Source organism: Onychostruthus taczanowskii, unplaced genomic scaffold (genome assembly GCF_017590055.1).
Source record: "Onychostruthus taczanowskii isolate IOZ18803 unplaced genomic scaffold, ASM1759005v1 scaffold17, whole genome shotgun sequence".
NCBI lineage: Eukaryota > Metazoa > Chordata > Aves > Passeriformes > Passeridae > Onychostruthus > Onychostruthus taczanowskii.
In genome coordinates, this window is record NW_024498906.1 from 10,287,167 (window position 1) to 10,306,306 (window position 19,140).

At 38.0% G+C, this 19,140-nt stretch overlaps 1 protein-coding gene across 12 annotated transcripts in view; it reads left to right on the plus strand.

The window, feature by feature from the left end:
• KDM6A (lysine demethylase 6A) overlaps nucleotides 1-19,140 on the plus strand; it is a 152,346-nt gene that overhangs the window by 15,410 nt on the left and 117,796 nt on the right. For 11 of the 12 annotated variants that reach the window (XR_005952299.1, XM_041399930.1, XM_041399931.1 and 8 more), the window contains exon 3: nucleotides 18,715-18,823. The exons of the other annotated variant lie outside the window; for it this stretch is intronic. Coding sequence is in view for 10 of the 11 variants with exons in the window: in XM_041399930.1 (XP_041255864.1) it covers nucleotides 18,715-18,823 (109 nt within the window). In the remaining variant the exon portion in view is untranslated. The remainder of the gene's footprint in view (nucleotides 1-18,714; nucleotides 18,824-19,140) is intronic. 12 annotated transcript variants of the gene reach the window in all.

Sequence of the window (19,140 nt, forward strand, 5' to 3'; positions counted from 1 at the left end):
CAGCCAGAACTCAAAAATGGAACAAACTGATTTAGAGCAATTCATTAATGAGTTGCTTAAGGTCTGTCAGGCTTCAGACAGCTGGAAAGGAGAAGGAACACATTCCTGCTCCAGTGGTTTCATTTTCATGATTTTTCTGCAGTATTTGAGAACCTTTCCAGATTCCATTCATGTCATGGCTGAAATGAACTCATTCTCATAAAGAGATTACCTGTTTCACTTTGTGCCTTGTTTGTCAGTGATTTCTTTTTCTACACAAGAACAACAAAAAATTGCTATGGAGTAGTACTTATGGTACCCAAGTTTAAGAATGAGTGTGCTGTCAAATTTGGACAACCTCTTGGTGTTGGTGTTCCCACGTGGATCTCAGGCTCTGCTGCTGTGCCTGTGCTGGCATTTCCTCTGCTCTGACAGGAGTTTCTCTCTTGGCATCACTGCACCATCACCTGCAGTGTCACAACCAAACCCCCTCAGAGCTCTGTGCTGCTGCTCTAGTTGAGGGGTTGTACTAAGGTGTGTGATTTTGTTTTTCCCTTGTGCCTGAACATGCTAGAGCTGGTTTTTGTGAAGCAGCAGTGGTATCTGCAGCTGGGCCTGCATGTGCTGTTGGGAAATGAGGTTTGTAGATGAAAACTGCAGTGTGAGAGGCATGACCAGTGTTAATTTAGGTGTAAGGTAGAAGAACATTATTAAACATCAGATGCATTTGTAAGGTGATGCAACATTTATGTAACTTGATAGTGCTTGTTAAATTGGTAATCATTTATGTAGAAGAAATTCACATTTTTCCAAGAAATTAACGAACAGGTTCTGGATGGGTAGGTGAAAGTACTGTGATACTGCCTCTTCTTCCACAGTCAGATAAGAGAGTCAAATTAATTTAATTGCTACTTCTGAATAGTTTTGGTTCTTAAAGCTGAGTTCTGTTAACTCCTTGAAATGCACATTTGAAGTGAAATGTTGCATTTTCTTCCTGCGTGTGAATCAGAACCTTGGCATTTGATTATCCCTTTGGTTGGACCTCTTGCTTTGCAAGAACTTAGAAGGAAGATTCCCTTAGTTTTGGAGGAGTACCTCTTGGGAGGCACAGTTGCACAGCACCTTGGGATTCAGCAGGAATAAAGGGTAGAGTTTCCACTGCCAAGTGGCATTTACTGTGGAAGGGTGCCCATGGGTTTGCACTTACATGTCTGTGTGAAGCTGTAAATCTGTGTAAGTTGTCTTGTCTTTGACTAAAGCTCCATTGCTTTTGTAATGTTGCCCTCTTAACCTCTCCAGCAAATTAACAGATTTGGTTTTTTGTGTGTCCCCCCATCATGTTATCACTACCCCCTGCATTTTTAGATCTGGCTATCTTAAATTTTGCAAGCACCTGGCCTGCTGTCACATAATTGTCATGATGTGTGGTGTCAGTCATAAGTTTGCACATAGTAGTCTGAAGAGATATAGGTGAGGGGGAGACACTCATTAATTCTAGAAAAAATAGTTTCAAACTGTTTATTTTCAGCATTACTAAATTTTCCACCTTTCCCCAGGTCTACTACTATGCTTTCCCATTAATGTATGAATAAATATGCAAAATTAACCCAATTAATTGTAATAGCACATCTTAATATATGCATATCTTAGAACTATCCTCAACAGCTTTCACTTGGATGCTGTCATACAAGTATTTAGTGTTTTGTTTCAGTGCATGTAGCCTGCATTATTGTGGAGAAATCCCTTTAATTTAGTGTCATCTACTTTTAGGCAGGCAGACTGCAAAAACTGGTGGTGAGCTCTTAGAGGTCCTTGTTGTCAGTGGAGGAAATGGTGAGCCCTTACCACTCTCTACAATTCCCTGAAAAAAGGTTGCAGCCAGATGGGGGTTGGTCTCTTCTCCCAGGGAACCAGGACTGGTTTTTTCCAGCCTTAAACAAGGTTTTCTCTTGGGCCACATCATTAGGTGAGGAAGTTATTTTATGCTTATTGTCTCACATGTTTGACTTCTGTAACCAGTGGAAGGAGGATCTCCCAAGATTTTGAGAAGTAGCTTGTATTTGTGACATGAATGTTCCAATTAATTGTTCAGTCTAGGTATAGAACTCTAAAATAAGAAAGCTTTTTCTTCTGTCAGGCTGTATAGGAGGTGAAGGAATAATCAGAGAATGGAGAAGGCATGCAATGCTAAACTTGGGTTAAGAAGCCATCCCTGAGGGCGATCCCACCCTGTAATGGATTTTTTTTTTTCTTTTTTGTTTTGAGGCTGCTCTAAATTGCAAGCCTCCTGTATTTGATGTTTGCCTCACCTGGAGATCTGTAGGTCAGATACAGACTGACCTATTTGTTGCATCTGGCACATGAGGTCTTGGAGTAGGTGACTGCTGATGGTTGGAAATGAATTCCTGGAAATGAAGGAGATGCAAACTGAGCCTTCTGGGGAAGTTTTGAATACAACCCATAAATCCCTTTAGCAGAGTTTCCAGGAGAATGAAGGAATGTTTGAGAATTGCAGAGTATCATTTACCTAGGAATTGTTTAGCCACAGGTAGTCCCCCTGGAATGCAACTACTGAGATTGTTGTAGTAAAATAAGGATTTTTTTCTTTTGCGCTTCCTCTTCCCTGAATACTCACTATTAACAGCACGGAATTTTGGACCTTCCAGACCGGTCCAGCAAGACTTTTGGAACCAGTGAATGAGGTTGTGCCCAAGGGCATAAATTTAACTCTGACTTCCATGAGTGACACTTTTTTTTCCAGGTCTGTAATGTGCCTGTGCCCTTTGCCCCTGTCTGCACCTGAAGCAGAGTTGCTCATATCACAGTTCCTAGGCTGTTTTCCAGGAAGACTCAGCTTTGCTTTTTTCTAAACTTCTTTTTCCCCATATTCAGTGATCTACCTACCTGTGCCAATTTTGAGATATGCTGTCTGATGCAGCTGCTGATGGTTGTGATGGCTTCAGTGTCCCAGAACCCTCTTCCTGCCTGTGGAAGGCAGTGCTAAATAAATCACAGTGGACTTCTTACGGCACAGAAATATTTTCTCATTTCATCATTAGCAGTCAAGCTCAGGACATTCCTCAAGGGAAAATCAGAATGTAAGAGTTCATACTTTTTTTGCTTAATACCTTGACTGTAGAGTACAGCTGCCATTGATGCAGCTGGAATACCAATAGCTGCTTTCCAGTGGCCCATGTCACATCTTTGTGGGCAGAACTGTGTGTTTCCTGTTTTCAGGACATTATTTAGTTGCTCTGAGCCTTCTGAGAGGCCTCTCAGAAGATTCTGCTTGCTAACAAACTGTGTTAAATTTTATTGACAAAGGTCTTTTCACTTTTTATTTTTATACTTAGGAACTGTAGCTCTAAGCTGGTGAAGCAGGTTTTCAGCATGACATGCTATTTAAAAGGTGTATTTTGTATAGATAAACTGTACAAAAATAGTGGCAGTGATATCACTATCAGCAGCTTTCACTGTGATCACTGGAGGAGACAGTGGTGGCTTTCTGATAGTGAAAGCAAGTAAGAGCATTAGGACATCAGCACTGTGCTAATTTTAAAATACCACACTATATCTAAACTTGGGTCATTGAAAATGGGTAATAAATCTGCTATTTAATTTTTGAGTCCTGTACAAAAATGACAGCTGAATCCAACTGTGATGCTGCATTTTGCTGGATCTGCTAATGCTTTTGTCATTTGCTTTTGATCTTGTTGATAATATTTTTGTTTTTGAGAGAAAAATTAGCATTTCTTTGCTTTTGAGAATTAAGATAATTTTGAAATAATAGGTGGCAACAGCTGCATATATGTGTTTTGGAAAAAGCAGCAAGTCTGAGTCTGAAGCCTACCAAGCAGATAAATGATGCAGCAGAAAGTGAATTACGTGTCTGCTCATCTGAAAGAGGGTGGGGAGAGCATCTTTGTAAAGAAAAAAAAAAGAGCTATGAACCATTACTTGGAACACACATTAGAGAACATGGGACTGTAGTTTAGTGTTGCAGATCTTTTAAAAATGTGTGACCAGGATGATTGCTGAGGGCTTGGCTTTTTAGTAGCATGTTGGTGTTATCTCTATAGGTCAGAGAGCTCATTCTTGGGTGCTGTGCTATGGCAGGCAGTGCATGCTGGGCACGAGACATCCAAAGATGTTCAAGAAGTGATATCCAGTCTTATTGCTGTGGGGGAGGGTGGTGTTTGTTTTGTTGTTTGTTACCTCTTCATTTGTTAACGAAGTTATGAATCACCATTTATTAATTTTCTTCAAAACCATTTTCATTTTCTACATGATGTTTTGAAAGCATGTCGCAGAACATGTAATGCTGCTGAGTTTTGGTGAATATTCTTTTACTCTTTCATTTTTCTTCCCTGGAGTGTTGTTAGGCTAAAACCCTTGAAATTTTGTAGAATATTATTTCACAAGAGGGTTTTGAAAAGCAATAGTCTTGGTATAAAAGAAAGCTGGTTTATATGAGCATAGAAAGCTTTGGTTGTTTAAGTGATACTGATACACCCACAGTGTCAGTAGTTGTCCTTTGGTCATGCTGAAATTAAAGCCAAAATACTTTCTGAAAGACCATGAGATGTGGGTTTGATTCTTAAAAAATTAAATATATTTGCTGAAGAATTACGTTCCTTCATTAATTAATATTTAAAATTGAGATTCTCTAGAGAGACTCCAAGTGCTGATCCTCACACGTATTTATGTTGGTGAAGCTGGGCAGATAGCAGATACTGCCTGTGGGTTTTGGTTCTGTGGTTACTCTCTCTCTGTTTGCCTCCTGTCTGGACAGTAAGGATGTGGTAGTTCAAAATATTAAGGAGCTAATTTTACCTAAAGTTTCTCAAATACTCTTACTCAGAAGTGCCTCGAGGGCAGAAGCCCTTTGCTTAACAATTCAGCTCTTTATAGTCAGTATTGGTATTGGTCTGTTCTCACTTGAATAGAAATTTCAAAACTTGTGCAGACTCTTTGAGGAGGAACACAAAAGAATACATAGGTTTGTGTGAGAGTTTCTAGTTTTTTTTCAAGCCTGTCCCTTCACATTGCATGTGGCTGTGTCACAGACACACAGGTATATGTAATGGCATTATATTTGTGGAAATTGCTGTCTTATATGTGATACCAAAGAGTACTTAAAAGAATCCTTTTACTTCTACTGTTACGTTTAAATACTATTCAAAACCTAATGTTCTTATTCTTCAAATACTTTTTAAATTTTCAGTCTAAAATGATACATTTGTTTGGCAACGTTGTTAGATTGAAAGAGCTCTTCTCTTTCCCTGGTGTGTGTTCTGTTGGTCTTTGTAAAGTCATAGTGGCTTTTGCTTTCCAAAGGTAAATAATTTGAGATGTTTAGGCTTACTTTTTCAAGAGAGACTCTTCTTTCCTCTTTCCCCTACAGTTCTTATCTAAATTTATTTAATTTCTATTGAATGTGGGGAAATTGTATAGAATCTGCTGAGATATTAATACCATCTCTGCTTTTAAAACAGGTTTTTCTCTGTCTCTTATACTGCAAGAGCTTTGGAGTCTGAACTGAAACTATCAGGAAGCAGATTCAGAGCAAGATGGTTCCCTGCAGTTAGTCTGTGAACTGCTGGCTGTCCAGTGTGCTTAGTGTGAGACGAGTGGACATGGTTTTAGAAAGTGGTAGGGAAAATTAATGGAAGGAAAATGCATCAGGAGCATTTCCCATCTGTGCCCAGGAATTTTCTGAACTTAAATTGATGTAGTCTGGAAAAATATAAAGAAAAAAAAAACCCCACTGTATGCTAACCTCTTTCTATTGCTGTTTTTTTCCACAATGTGGGTTCATGTAAAAGCTGTGCTAATCTTGTATTATTGCTGTTTTAGTCCATGTCCTGCTCAAGTAAATGCTAAGGTTGCTGCACAGGGCTGACTATTGATCTGACTTATTGTCATTTTATTTTAACTTTGCTTGAAGTCTATCATCTGATGAGCTCCAGAATCCTTTGTGCTTTTTTTTATCTGCCTTATGCTGGCAGCACGTCCTCATCTTGGTTTGTTGACTTACAATCCAGTAATTAATGTAAGTGAGATCTTTTTTCCCAGTACTTTCAATAAGCCTGTCCCAGAGTTCAGTCTCTTACGTGGCTGTATAACATTTTACTGCTACGTGTCTCCCTGACTGCCTTCCAAAAGCCATCTGATGGGTGTGGTTTGAGTTGCAATGGCCTTCCCTCATTTACAGTTGATAAACCTAAAATCAGACTGTAAATTCAGTCCAAAGGCCAGTATCTTATCAAGGCAAATTATGGAGGTAATTATAGGATGATAGGCTACCACCAATAAATGTAGTTAATGTTACAGCAGTTCTCCTTTTATGTTGAATTTTGTGCACTTAGACACTATAAAATACGCGTGAAAATGGATTTTAGGTAGAGGTTGTCCTGACACACAAGAAAAATGAAAGCACATTGAACTGTTGAATGTGAAACAAGTGCAGGAGACTGACCCAGAGACTCAAATCTCATGCCACTGCTGCACAGGATGAATAAATTTTGGCAAATTTGTTTACTCCTGCTGCATATTGTGCTAACTTTAGGCAGAAAGGAGGATGAAGTTGGGGCTGTGCTCCTTTGTGTCTGCCTGTGTGTGAGAGGGACTGGCATGGCATGAGCAGCCACATCCCCACACCTGGGAATGTGTGGAAATAAAATCAGCATGAGCTTCAAACTTTGTTTTGATGTTCCACAAAGGCTTGGAGTTTTTCAATTTATCTCACAGCAAAAGATGTTTGAAATATATTTTCAGCATACTGGAGTTTATGGAGTGCTTTCCATGCATTGGACAGCAACTCAGGCCTTGCCAGTCAGTTTTTCCCCGTGAGCCACATGCACCTCAGGAGATGCCAGTTCTCCATCTGTGGCCTAAAGACAACATCAATATTCTCTTCCACATGTGCAAGTGTTATTTATGTTTCCAAGCTTAAGCATAAAGGTTACCCACCTCCTGTTGCTTTCACAGGACAGGCCACAGGTGGTCCAGAATGATGAGGTTTGCTTTTTTGTGGATGTAAGAAAATCTTACTGCAGAAAGCAGTGAAAAACGAGCCTTTTATACTAGAGTTGACACTTTAAAATAAAGGGCCTAAAAAGATTGACATTTGGGACTGACTTGCCTGCTACCCTTCTCCTTTTATGATTATTTGAAAATGTCTTTAATTTCAATTTGATACATTTTAAACTGTTCTTAAACTTTCTCACCTTTGTATTTTTTCCTCCTCCCCAGACATTCCCTGCGGAGGGATAATGACTTGTTCTCTTAGTGACTGGCATGATTGAAGTGATAAATACCTGGGGATGCTTGTGTTGGGTGGGTGATGATGGGAGGCTGTTGTGCAGCCTGCTGGAGTAGGGATGAAATGGTAACAGTGGAGAAGGTGCTGTCCTTCAGGGCTTGGGTAAATTGTGATCTGCTTTCCTTCTCTGGCGTTCCCCTGTGACAAAAGTTTCATCTCTTACTTGGTGTTCCCTCTCACTTCTTAATTTTGTCTGAGCTTTTATTTGCTGCTCCTCTGGTTGTGCCCAGTGTACTCGTTAGAACTTAATTCAGTGTCTGACTCTGCTGTTCTTGATTCAGGGATTTTTGTGGTGTTCTGCTATTTTGCTTGTTTCCTCTCTAGGGGAATTGCTTGCTCATAGTGACACAATGTTTCAGCAGAGATATTCCAGTGTATAGTGGAGTGTTTATATTTATTAAGGAAGGTGAATGAAACGTGTGTGCACATTTCCACATATATTTTCTAATAATGATGAATCCAACTCTCTGGGACCAGTAATTGAAAAAATCCAGTCTTCTGTGGAAACGAGCCTTTCCTGCATTGTGAAGAGTTCTTGTTAGCTGTGGTTGACACGCTGGTGTATTCTGTCAATTCAGAGATCCATGCTCAGGCCAATTGCTGAAGTGTGAGTGCTTTGAAGTTGAATTTATTCTCTAAACAAAGATAGATTACATTAGTGACAGTGAAATGGGAGACAAGGGTGTGTCCTGTTCATCCAAAATCTTAAAAAGGAAGGCAGTCAATATTTTAGTGTTAAGAAACTGTCCTTTTAATTAAAAGTTTTAAGAAACTTCTTAGTGACTTTATGGCTTTGGGTCACAATTTTGGTGTATTTTTTTTGCAGTATTGAGTTGTTGCATTTTGGAAGCTATATTGCCTGTAAAACTGCTGAGGTTCATTCTAAGGTTTGACATTAATATGTAATTGAAATTGTTGTCTGCCACTGTAAATAATATCAGAATTGATTGTTCATCTAAAGGCTCAAGTCATGACAGCTTTAGCTGAAGAGAGAACTTAGGAAAACACCTTCTGTCGAGTGAGTCCTGTGGAATATGGCATGTTCATCAAAAGAAAACCTTCTCAACAAATGTCTGATGTATAGAATTCAATTATTTCTAGCATTATTTCATTCTAATTGTAAACATTACAGTAATGTCTTACAAGAGACTTCAGAGGTGTTTGGTGTATGAGCCGCATTCACATCCTGGTTTATGAATGGTGCTAACAGAACTTCTGATGTTCAGTGCTGATCCTCACAGCTCTTTCAGGGTACTCTGTCCTATTTCAAATTTCTGGTTGTGGATTTCACACCTCAGTGGGTTTATAAAATGCTTTTTAACAATTTGATCATTGTTTTAAACGTTTTTGGGTTTCTCCCTGGTTGTGAGAGAAGAGCAGTGTTAGTGCTTAGAGATGCTGATTTGGTCATGTAAATGCTGGCTTAAAGATTTGGTTTCCATACAGTGGAATCCACATTGTGCCATTTTTTTAGTCTACAAATAGACATTTTTAAGAGACAAATGGCCATTTAGCTATTTTCTGTTTGGGACTGGTGCATGTAATGAGCAATGTGAGGTTTGTGGATTGTGTGTAAACTTCTAATTAAGAGAAGTGCACAAGATAGCTATTTTCTGTTTGGGACTGTGCATGTAATGAGCAGTGTGAGGTTGTGGATTGTGTGTAAACTTCTAATTAAGAGAAGTGCACAAGATTGACTTTCAGAAATGAGTATGTTCAGGATGTATATTGCTTTTCCTGAAGTGTGGTCACTCGTTTTAAAGGCAGTTATTTAATAAACTCATAAAATTCTATGGGTCAGGGTATGTGATAGTGAAAGGTAGGCCCAGCAGAAGGGCATATTGTACTTTTTCTAGTTGGGCATTGTGTTTAGGATTACTTGGATGTCTTTGTGTTGGAAGGAACATCATCATCATGATGGAACTGAGAGCTCAGAATTGAGTCTGTGTTTAAGTACTGTGTTTGCAGTGCTCTGCCAAGGCAGATGGTGGTGTGCCCAAACACCCCCGTCAGTACTCACCCCTAATGGATTGCATTTTTCTCAATCCAGCTGTTTGTTTTAACACAAAATCCTCCTTTTCTACCCAAGGTGATGCTGTAGTTGTGGATGGGAACAGGATGGCTGGAACACAGAGTTCTCTATATAGGTGGAAGCTTAGTGTCTGTCATTCTGCCTCTGTCCTGCAGAGAATTGTCATGGTCTCTTTTGGCTCAAAAGTGAGGTTGACTTTGGAATCTGGTACCTATGGCACTTGTGATGAATATGGACAAGTCAAATATAAATCCTTGTTTTAAATAAAGTGAAGCCTTGAATCTTGATCTTTGTAGACTTAAGTCCTTAGATAGTATAGTTTTAATGATAGAGATAGTTTTAACGTGGTGGAGTTTCTTGTGAATTTTTTGTTCATCCCATTTCCTTCCTATAGTAAAATTGGTTTCTGGCCTGCTGCACTTATTAGGAACTTCATCCTTTGAAGCTGTCTCTGTTTTCTAGTTCAGTGGTGTCCCTGGAAATACATACAGGATAGATGGAGAATTGACATTAAGCTTCATACAGAAATGTTTTCCCACTTGGTATTTTTTAATGTCCATCTGTATTTTGGATGTCAAATTTGATAGGGCTTGGGAAGCATTATTCAAGAAGGAGATCTTACATCCAGCTCCAGGGAAATGTTAATGAAAACAGGCTATGGTGACAACCTGCCCAGCTGTTCACCCTGCAGCTGCAGGAGTCTTTAGGATGTTTTGCCTGTGACAATCCACTATCAGGTTTTACTGATCAGAAGACTCTGCTGGCCAGTTCCCAAGCAATGTTTTGGTTGTATTGTCATTTTAGTTGGTGTTTAGTGCATGCTATGATGAAAATGCATACTAGTAGCTAAAATAATTTGGACTTGGGCTTTGTAATGCATAAATGTAAAATCTGAAGTCTCTATGAATATACCTCCTCTAATTGTTACTGTCACAGAGCAGAAATAAGACATTTATACTTTCCTGGAATAAGGTTCACCAGCTCTTCCATTCAGAAGTGGTGCTGCTCATTAGCTGTGGACTGTATCCAGAGGATTGTATTCCTCCTATTTCCTCATTGCAATTTCTTTTTGTTCAGATAGCCACACTAGGGGGGAAAAGGTGAGGCATAAGGCTGGGTGTTTGCTGGCATGAGCACACAAGGGTTACAGCTCTTGATGGGAATTATTGTGTTCAATTATTGTGTTTTCAAGGTGTTTTATACCCATAAAGTTCTCCTCCAAAACATTCTCTATGCAGGCTGGTTTTCATGCACATTTGGTTATGTTCCAGTGTTGCTCATTTTTATATGTGAGCATAGTTGTGTAAGCATAATTAAGCAGCCACAGAGGAGAAAATATGAATGGCTGTGGAAAAAGGAACGTGATATGTGGATTGTACCTAATATGGGAGATGTCAGTGATGGGATGGAAAATCCTTGGGGTGGATCCTTCTGCTGCACTGGCTGTGCTGACTTTAAAAGTACCAGTGTTGTGAGACTCCTTGAAATAGTGATATTTCGGTATTTAAAACCAGGTTCATTCCATTTAGATTTTTTTTTCCTTTGTGTCTTAATGTGCTTTTACCAATTCTGTATCTCCTGTGGTGCTGAAAATTCCACACTTCCCACCTTATTAGCATTAGTTTTTACACTTTCTTTATGAAACAGCTCCTGACCCATTTTCACTTCCATTCTTCTAAAATAAGTCATCTTTTCCTTGTAGTTTCAGACTAAGCTACCAGCCATATTATTTCTGAGTACCAGGCCACCTCTAGTGCTTGAACCCCTTTTGGGACTGAAGTTTAGACTGGGCAGATTGAGCAGAGCAATTGGTGGTAGCTTTAAAATATATTTTAATAGTTGCCTTTGTAAATTGCCTAGTATTCAGACAACACAGAAAAATCATTCTGTTAAGTCTGAAACTAGGTATTTTCACAAATGTGTATTTGTTGTGTCAGTCTTGGTAGACATTGTCTTGTGCATATTATGTACATTGTTTTCTATTTAATGCCTCTTTTTTTCAAGTTCTTTATTCTTTGTTTCATTGTCATTCTTATGCTTGGTGCCTGATAGTGTTACATTTCCAAAGACTTGTGCCCAGATCCAGAGATATTTGCATAAATAAGTTATTCTGATCCTTTTTTCCTTAGGTAAAACAGGCAGCTGTTAATGCAGATTCTGGCTTTATTTGTGGGTGGGTTTCTGTGTTTGGTTGTATTTTTCTATGTTGATTTTTATTATATTTCCAAAATAATTTATCCAATGAAAACAAAATGAGCTATTTATTTGTTATGTCATATCTTACTTAAAATCTGTATGAGACTCTGTGGACTCCTAGATAAAACTGGTTTAACATAATAAAAGAAAATATAAATTTATCTATCAGTTTTAGCTTTCTAAGTTCTGAAGTATGATGTGCCACGCCTCATTTGTGATGTTCTGTCTTGGTATAGGTGAGAATTGCTAGAATAAAATCAGATTTAGTGGTCTTGAATTTTAGTGTCTGGTGAACTATTCATGAGCTTGAAAAATTGCTAAATTAAGGTGCTGCAATTCTACTTGAAATAGACTTACTATGGTAAAAATAGCCAAAAAGATGTTCCTATAGTCTCAGATAAAAACAATATTCCAATTGCCTGTAAAAAATGTCTACCACCACTTGGAAAAAAAAAGGAAGTTACTTGTGTGTGTTTGTTTGTGCTCTTTGGTAGAAATTACCTGTGAATGATTTTGAATTATGAAATTCCATGTAAAATTTGCCATAATCTCCTGAGTCACCTGATTATTAAATACTTTCACAGACAGAATAGAGGTGATTCTGTTTGCTAATAATTTAGAATTTTTAGAAATTATGTAGGTGTGTGTGTATGTACATAGACATTGATATTTGTAAATTCATTTAACTGTATTTAAAAGAAATGAGAGGATTGCATCCTCCAGGTGGACTGAGAATTCATGCGGAGTGATTCACCACATAGACTCCAGTCAACAAATTTTTCATAAAATCCAGTTGGTTATGGACACTGTCAGCTGCAAAGAACTAAGCTTCCTGTATTTTATGTATGTAAACTATTTTTAATATGTAAACTATTGAGTTTGCATCTGTCTGACAGAAAACACGTGTCAAGAATGTCTTGCAACTGTTCTGTATTCAGGGGAGGCAGGTTGGGTTTTTCACTCTCTGCTAAAATGTCACTTTTCTCCATTTAATCATTGATTTGCATGGATTCTGTTTTATATTCTGTTCTGCAGTTCTGTGCTTTTTATGAAGCAATATCCCTCAGTTTTCAACAATAATTGAGTTATGTTAATTTTCCCTTGTAAACTTAGCAACCTTGACCTTACTTCTGCTACTTATTGTGTCATCTCTCATCTACCACAGACATCATCTGAACAAAAAATATTTGTTATATCTTCAGAATAATCTGGAAGCACAAAAGTCTTAGACTACAGCAGTGGCTTTTAAAGAAAATTCATCAAAATTGTCACTGTCAGGCTGTGCATGTAGCTCATTGTGCAGCTGCTTTTCTTTACTGCCTGCACTGTTTATTCTTGTATCCTGTTTCATTAAGCATTAGTCATAAGAAAAATAAATTAGCCAAAATTGATGATAAATTTCTTGAGAAATGTTTGAGGAGGATCAGTTTCTGTTGCTCTATACTAATTGCCTTTGAAATTATGAATACTTTGATCCTAAGAGTTATTAGCAGACTAGAATAAGCTCACAACATTCCAATATGCCATAGAAATTTTGCAAGAACAAAGTTGCTGGAGAGGCCAGTTAATATTTTTGCTTCTTGAGGCCTGAATGTTTTGGGGTCTGAGCATATTTGTGTCCAGCAAGCTGTACTTTCAGCACTCCTGCTGAGGCTTTTGAAATAACATAGTCCATACATGAAATACAAGCAGAGTAAATGTGTGAAATTGAGAGAGAAATTTTATAACAGAATATGAGTGTTGCAAATACAGAACATATAAAGAAGCTTTGAAAGCTGTAGTGGGAATTGCTATTGAATAAGAAAGTAAAGGAAGTTAAGGATATTGTGCCAATACATAATATGAGAGCCTTCAGTGGAGGATCTGCTGCATTAATCTAGGTTATCTTCAGTCAAATAAGGATGGTGTGCTTTTCTCTGCAGAAGTAAATGAGATGTTCTTGTAAATCATCTGCAGCTCAGAAGGTGATGTGTATCCAGCCAGTCATTGATGGGGGAAAATAGTTTAAACTTCTGGAGCATTCAGGCTTGTTTTTTTTCCATTTGCTTAGCTGAAGCGAGCCGTGTTCACACCCCCATTGCTGCAGAGCGGGAGCTGGAGCTTCACCAGGAGCTTCTCTTGGTGGTAGCAAATTATTGTCATTGTTGTTAGCAAACTGTGTGTGCATTTTGGTGATTTGTGGCAAGGAGGAAGGGCTGGGAAAATGAGCCTTTCAGAGGCTCCTCAGTGGCACTGAGGGAGGGAGAAGGAGCCCAGCAGACAGACACTTGTGCCTTCCTGGTCTGTAGGTGCCCCTCGGGCTGGCCAGTGGTAGATGGGTGATTGTCCACGTGGCTGCTTTATTTTCCAGAAGGATAAAAGATCAGCTAATTAACATTCTGGTTTTAACCATTACTATAGTGTGTATTTTGTTTGTCAAGAGTCTGCTGATGTCTCCCTCTCCAGTTTTCATGTGAATCTCTGTTCTCATTACCTGCTTACAAAGCCCATCCAGCTGGGTCACTGGAGCCACAAGAAAAGAAAGCACCCTCCCCCAGCTTATCTGCATATACAATAGTGTTTTATGTTGTGAAATTGAAGGTTTTAGGAACTTCTTGAAGCTTTGAATTTGTGATTTTACACTATATTGTCTGCATTGAAGTAGTGTGTTTTTCTTGAGCAGTTAATTTATTACCCAGTAAAATTCAAATAATTTCTTTCAGTGTATGTTACTGCCTGGTTGTTGCCATGTTAACAATTCAGATTGTTGGCTTCTTGCTTCCCTGCAGTTGCCAGGTTTTTTTTATGTTTTAAGTAAAAATTGCTGATTCAGTGTACTCCTCCATTTTCATATCATTAATATATTAAAGAATTAATAGTTAATATTTTATCACATTTGGCTGCTTAGTCCTTAGTTTCATTTTGGTCAGTCATGCTTGTCATGATTCAGAAAGGATAACATCATGTTATCTTCTTCAGAAACAGTCTGAGCAAGCTGTATTGATTTTTGTCCTTTTTTTTAATACAGTTTTTTAACAGTAGTTTGAATTTGTGCTGTAAAATACAAACCAATGGTAATGGTGAAGTTTTTTCCTCATATTAATTGAAATAGAAATAGCATGGTCCTTTTTATTTATAAAGCAGAGCTGTAATGTTTAAGTGAGTCTGTATACAATATTAAGAATTCTGGTTTCATGTGTTGGATTTATCAGTTAGATTTGTTTGGGTTGGGTATATTTACTTGTTTTGTTATGGTATATTCTCGACTCTAGGGACTTTCATTCATGAAATGACATCATATTAATAATGACCAAAATTGGCATTCAGTTTATGGTTTTGGGGTTGGTTTTTTTTGTGTGTGTGGGGTTTTTTAAAATTATTATTTGTTTTTTGTCACGTTTGTTTGTTTTTTGTGAGTGTGAGGAAGGAATGGTTTTAAAACAGAGGGGGAAAAGAATCCAGTTCCTTATCCTTTGGAATGAAAGTAAGGAACACAAAGGGATCTGGTAGTACATTTTAAAGGTTATTCTAGAATGATTTCTTCATTTTGTGAACAGATTTTGCTAGCTTTCTGTGAGCTGGTAAATACACTGAGCCTTTTTCTTCACTGTACTGTATTTAAAGGTGTCCCAAGAACTGACAGCTGAATCTGTGCAATCAGGACGCCCCCAGTCATGAACTATGATGTAACGAGAGGGAATTTGTGTGACAATAGTGTATTACTTCGGTTGAAGGTGGCAAACAACATGAATATTGTTACTTTTTAGTGTCATATAAGCCAGTTTCTTTTCCTGCAGCCATTCCTGCCTTGGTTTCCTGCTTCTGCTCTGGTTGCCACACTGCGAAGCAGCTGCGGGTGATTATTTTGCCAAGTTCCTAAATTCTACAGGTTTCCCTTTTATCTTCTGGTAGCCTTGAACAAAGGGAAGGAAGTGTATGATGTTGTGTAGCAATCTTCCTTTTCATTTCAGGGTCTTTCTTTCTTGTTAATTTGTCAATACTGGCAATTCTCAAGCCTGACTCCATTGAATGCACTTAGAGATCCATACAGTGTGGAGAAATAACAATGCTTAAAAACCTCAGGGGTTTTTAACTTCCTTAGAATTCTTAGTGTCTCAGATAATTTAAATGTGTTATACAAGTAGTGCCATAGGTGGCCTTTGCAGTTAAAGAACCACTAAAATGAGATCTTTTGATTTTTCCTTCAAAGAAAACACATACAGATAGGTGCAGTTGTGACCTCCCTTTTACATCCATTCATTCAACACAGGCAAATTCTTACCTGTGCAGAAAAATATTTGTTATTTGGTAAAGATCTTTGTGGATGGGTCTGGTAGGGGAGAAAGTTTCTTGACCAAAACCAAAGTTGGGAAAGTTTTTGCCTGGTCACTCTGCCCTGACTGGGAAAAGCAAGAGCCACACGATGACCAAGCTGCTGGCCCAGGGGCTGATTTGGAGTTCCTACCAAGGAAGCAATGCTTGCTTTTAGTTTCTCTTTCATTTTGTTAGAATGTGCTGGAAGAATTGAAAAGATTCATTTGAAACAGCCTTCTCAAGTTAAGTTTGCATAAATATGAGTGTGTTGCTGATTATGTTGCAAACCAGTTAGAGGTCAGCAGAGAGGGTTTGCATTAATGGGGTAATTGAATTGCTCTTACAGGAACAGATAATTTACAGTTAACTGTGGCTGAAAGGGGAAGTTCTGGTGTCTTAGGCCTTGCCTTGTGCTGGCATCAGTGAGATGGCTTAGTGCAGTGTCTTCAGTTTGTGCTCCAACATAAAGGGAAAATCTGCCTTGTTGAGAATTGCTCTGAGCCGTGTGAAAGGCTTGGGCACAGGTTCTTACATCCCTACTACAGACAGTGCTTCAGATATTGTGATACCTCTTTTAATGAGGATTTACTTAAAAAGGGGCTGTGAGAACACTGAGGGTCCCCAAACACTTAAACGTTAAAGTGCGTGTGATTTATAATTTCCCTGAACATCTGTACAGAAAAATCCTGTTACATTTCTTCATGAAGTCAAGTTCTCCTTAAACATCTGCAGCCTAATTCAGGAAATAAGCTGTCCTGGCTTCCTCTCCAGTATTTATTGTAGGCTGCCTGTTGTGGTGGTAGCATATCTTTTGTATGCTGTGAATTGCAGAAGATAAAATACCAATTTAAGAAAATATCAAAATTTTACTATTTTCTTCAGCAGCTTTAGCAAGTATGGCAAAGCGTCAGAAAAAGTGAAGCCTATCTACAAATCAATGTGTAACAATAACATCAGGGCACCATCAAAAATTGTGTTATGATTAGTACAAATCAAGAGATGAGACTAAAAAGTGGAGCGAGGAAGCCAAAAACAAGGTCCTGCACTAAGATATTTGCAGATGGGTTCAGCTGGTGAACCTGATGTTAAGAGTCAGTACATACACAAATAATGATCTTAAGAAATATACTTTACACCTGTGTTTTGCTTCTGATTTTAGGGATGATATTCTTTAGATGGAGAATTGGCTGACTGCAAGAGGTGTTCATAGTGATGGGAATGAAATTAAAGGAGTTGTAGCTTTGATCCATGGTGAAAGGAATTGCAGTCCTTCCACTGCAGTTTGTTTGGGCAAAGCTTGCAAATAGAAATCTAAATTTGTTATCTTCAGAACATGGCCAAATAGCTGCAGTTTGAAATAGGTACTTTAAGTTTATGTAAACATATTTAATGTTTTATTAAATCATTTTAATACCACATGTGCACCCAAAGCTCTGTAGCAGCATAGCTTTGTTTTGATTCCTCAGAACTTTGCCTCTGAAAACAGCCATAAAATAAGGCTTTTCTGGACTTGGAAGTAGGTGAAAGTGTGTGGTACACCTCAGTCTTGGGGTACAAACTGTGACCCACTCAGAAGACATTAGATCAATAGTTGGGTTCTCCACAGATGTGTTTTAACTATTTCCTAACATTTCCTCTTTTATTTTTTTGGCATTTCTCATTTTGATGATTACTAAAAGTGTACTCAAAGTAAATTATAAGCATGTGCATGGCTACTGATTTAAATATTCAGCTTGTATCTCCCTCCTCCTTTTGAGTATCGAGTTTTAATAAAATCTCTTAGGAAAGCTCCTCATTTCACAGAATCACAGAATGTGCTGAGTTAGAAAGGTCCCATGGTCTTTGATTACTGTCATGTCATAAAATCTAGGAGTTCATAATTGCAACCAAATTTGAAACATACACCATAAATAGGTGAAAGTCCTAGATTAACCAGCTGGAATTAGGATTTGTTGAAGTCCGTCTGGCTTTTGAGAACTGTGCGGTGCAAGGACCTTCCCTCCCATATAAGTTTGTTCAACTGCTTCAGTTCAATGGCTAGTAAGTTGAGAAAGTTGGGAAAGTGATTTTATTTATTTATTGACTCATTCCCAAAGTGCAAACAGGGTCAGGAGGTAAATAGGGTCATGAGCTAAGGATGTAATAGGTTAAAGATCATGGCAGTTACGGTGAATAGAAGGTGTCAGTTCAGTTGTTAAAAATGTGTGTTCATTTGCTTCTGTGTGTGTCACTTAAAAACTGGGGCAAGTTTTCTCAAACTGAAATAATTTCTAATTGGATTTACATTTCTGGCTTTAGCTTTTTCTTAGTCTACAGTAGGAGGAAGTAAATTATTTTACAACATCCTAGATGTGAAAAGAATCGGATCTTGGGAAACACATATGAAGATACATAAATTGCATAAAGAAATATGTTGAGGTAGTGTGTTCTTTGTTCAGCAAAAATGAAGTAACTGTTCAAAAATGAGTAAGTAACTGTGAAATGCAAAATTATTTCTTTAGGGAAAAAAGCAACACAATGAGCATAAAATCAGAGATTTCTTTCTTGCAGATTGGAAAGAATGAAATAAATCCTTTTGTGTTTCATTGATTTTAAAATTGTCATGTAAGTTAGAGGTTTGTTTTGTGTTGGAAATCAAATGTCCACAGATAAACCAGAGAAAATTTCTGTTGTTCATTTATTGTCAATTTGCATTAGAATCAGTGAGCTTCCAAATCTGTTCTGTTTTTAACATTACATTTCTTCTTTGAAAAGTGACGCTGACTCCGTTAATGAGTGTTTGTAGACCTCATCTTTCAAGCTAATAAAAAACTTTTTTATTTCTCAGAAAATGTATTATTTGCTTTAATAAAGTACAGAATTTTGAAAACCTTGTATTTCTTTTTCCCAGGCTGTTCGCTGCTATGAATCGCTAATTTTGAAAGCTGAAGGAAAGGTCGAATCTGATTTCTTTTGTCAGTTAGGTCACTTCAACCTCTTACTGGAAGATTATCCAAAAGGTAAGAATTTTTATTTCTTCTGATAAATGTCTCTGGGAAATTGTTCTTCAGTCTAGGTGACACAGTAGAATGAAAAATACTGGGCTAAGTTGCTGTTTTCTTGGTTTGTACTGTATTTCAGAGCCCATAAAAGAATTAAGACTTGTGATATCTTTACAAAAACAACTTTATTCTTACTTCTCATTCGTTTTTATTTTAATGGAAAACAAAAACCCAGCCAAAACACTCCTGGTTCAGGTATGAATATGAAGTTGGCTGGCAGGCCCAGTGTCTGATGGCACTCTCTGGGGTGTGGGTGAGAGCTGGGTAGAACAGGT